This window comes from Microtus ochrogaster, unplaced genomic scaffold (genome assembly GCF_000317375.1).
Source record: "Microtus ochrogaster isolate Prairie Vole_2 unplaced genomic scaffold, MicOch1.0 UNK31, whole genome shotgun sequence".
Lineage (NCBI taxonomy): Eukaryota > Metazoa > Chordata > Mammalia > Rodentia > Cricetidae > Microtus > Microtus ochrogaster.
Window position 1 is genome coordinate 955,071 of NW_004949129.1, and position 1,471 is coordinate 956,541.

Genomic DNA, 1,471 nt, shown 5'->3' on the forward strand with positions numbered 1-1,471 from the left:
AAGGCCTAAATTATTCATATGGATTGTAAATATTCTTTATTTGTATACGGGGATGATTAAAAGAAAAAAACCTGCCAGGGCAGGTGCAAGAGCTGAAAGAACACCCCTTCCTCATTCTTTTTGTTCCCTGTGTTTACTAAAAAGGAATACACACCCCACCCCCAGAAAAGCCTTTAAGAAGCGCCTCTAGTGGTCATTTCTGGAATGAGATGAAACATATTGCTGTACAGAAGGGAGGGGGAGTAGGAGGGTGGACTGTGTCACTCTTGAGGTGACATGGCAGCAGCGGAGGTGTGTCTCGCCTGAACTCTATAAAAGGTCAGCTCTACAGCGCCGTGAGACAAACAGGCTGTGCTCCAACTCCAGGCTGCAGGTGTTGCCTCCCAGGATCCCAGATGGATTTCAGTCGCCGAAGTGTTCACAGAAGTCTGAGCTCCTCCTCACAAGGCCCAGCACTTAGCATGAGTGGCTCCCTATATAGGAAGGGGGGCGTGCAGCGTCTGGGGGCTGCACCCAGTGTCTATGGTGGAGCTGGAGGCCACGGCACTCGCATCTCCGTCTCCAAAACCGTAGTGAGCTATACCAGCGGAGGGGACATGTTTGGGGGCAACGGGAAACTAGCAATGCAGAACCTCAATGACCGGTTGGCCAGCTACCTCGAAAAAGTGCGGTCCCTGGAGCAATCCAACTCCAGGCTTGAAGCCCAGATCAAGCAGTGGTATGAAACCAATGCGCCTAGCACCGTCAGGGACTACAGTCCCTACTACGCACAAATCAAAGACCTGCAAAACCAGGTAAGTCATGAGGCCTGTGTAACTACATTTTTGTTTTAGTTGCATAGTAGATCAAGGGGAATGGGTGTATATGCTAGGTGAACCCTAACATACAAAGCAAATTAAGTTGAAATTTATAACTAAAAAAAAAATGTATTTTACCAAGTGGTATCAGAGTTAATAGGATGAGTTTAAACCACACTTTTTTTCTAAAATTTCAACCTAATTGCATATAAAATATGATACTTTTATCACCCAAAATTACATTCTGTGTCTTTGCCATGGTTTACAATGTCAGGTCCTCAGGGAGAATAATCTCATTTTTAGAAGAACTTCAAGGGTTTCTATGTGGTATCCCCCTAGTCTTCATTGACTTTGGAAACTCGAGTTAAAAAGAGATTTTTCTTTTTTCATTTATATAACCTTATATTTCAAATATCATCCTACTGTGGGTATAAATAATAAAAGAGTTCAGAGTAGAGACAAAATGCAGATATTAATGGTTTCTGTACTGACTGACAGATGGGTGGTTGGATGGATAGAAGGAATCGGTTTTGATTCAAGCCATCACTGTACATCCCAGACTAGTCCAAGCCCTCACTATGTATCCCAGGCTAGTCCAAGCCCTCACTGTGTATCCCAGGCTAATCCAAGCCCCCATTGTGTATCCCAGGCTAGTCCAAGCCCTCACTGTGTAT

The 1,471-nt window shown here is 44.6% G+C and overlaps 1 protein-coding gene across 1 annotated transcript in view; it reads left to right on the forward strand.

Moving 5' to 3' along the window:
• The first annotated feature begins 395 nt into the window (after positions 1-395).
• Positions 396-1,471, forward strand: part of Krt20 (keratin 20) — a 9,444-nt gene continuing 8,368 nt past the window's right edge. Inside the window, exon 1 of the mRNA XM_005368242.3 lies at positions 396-794. Coding sequence (XP_005368299.1) covers positions 396-794 — 399 coding nt within the window. The remainder of the gene's footprint in view (positions 795-1,471) is intronic.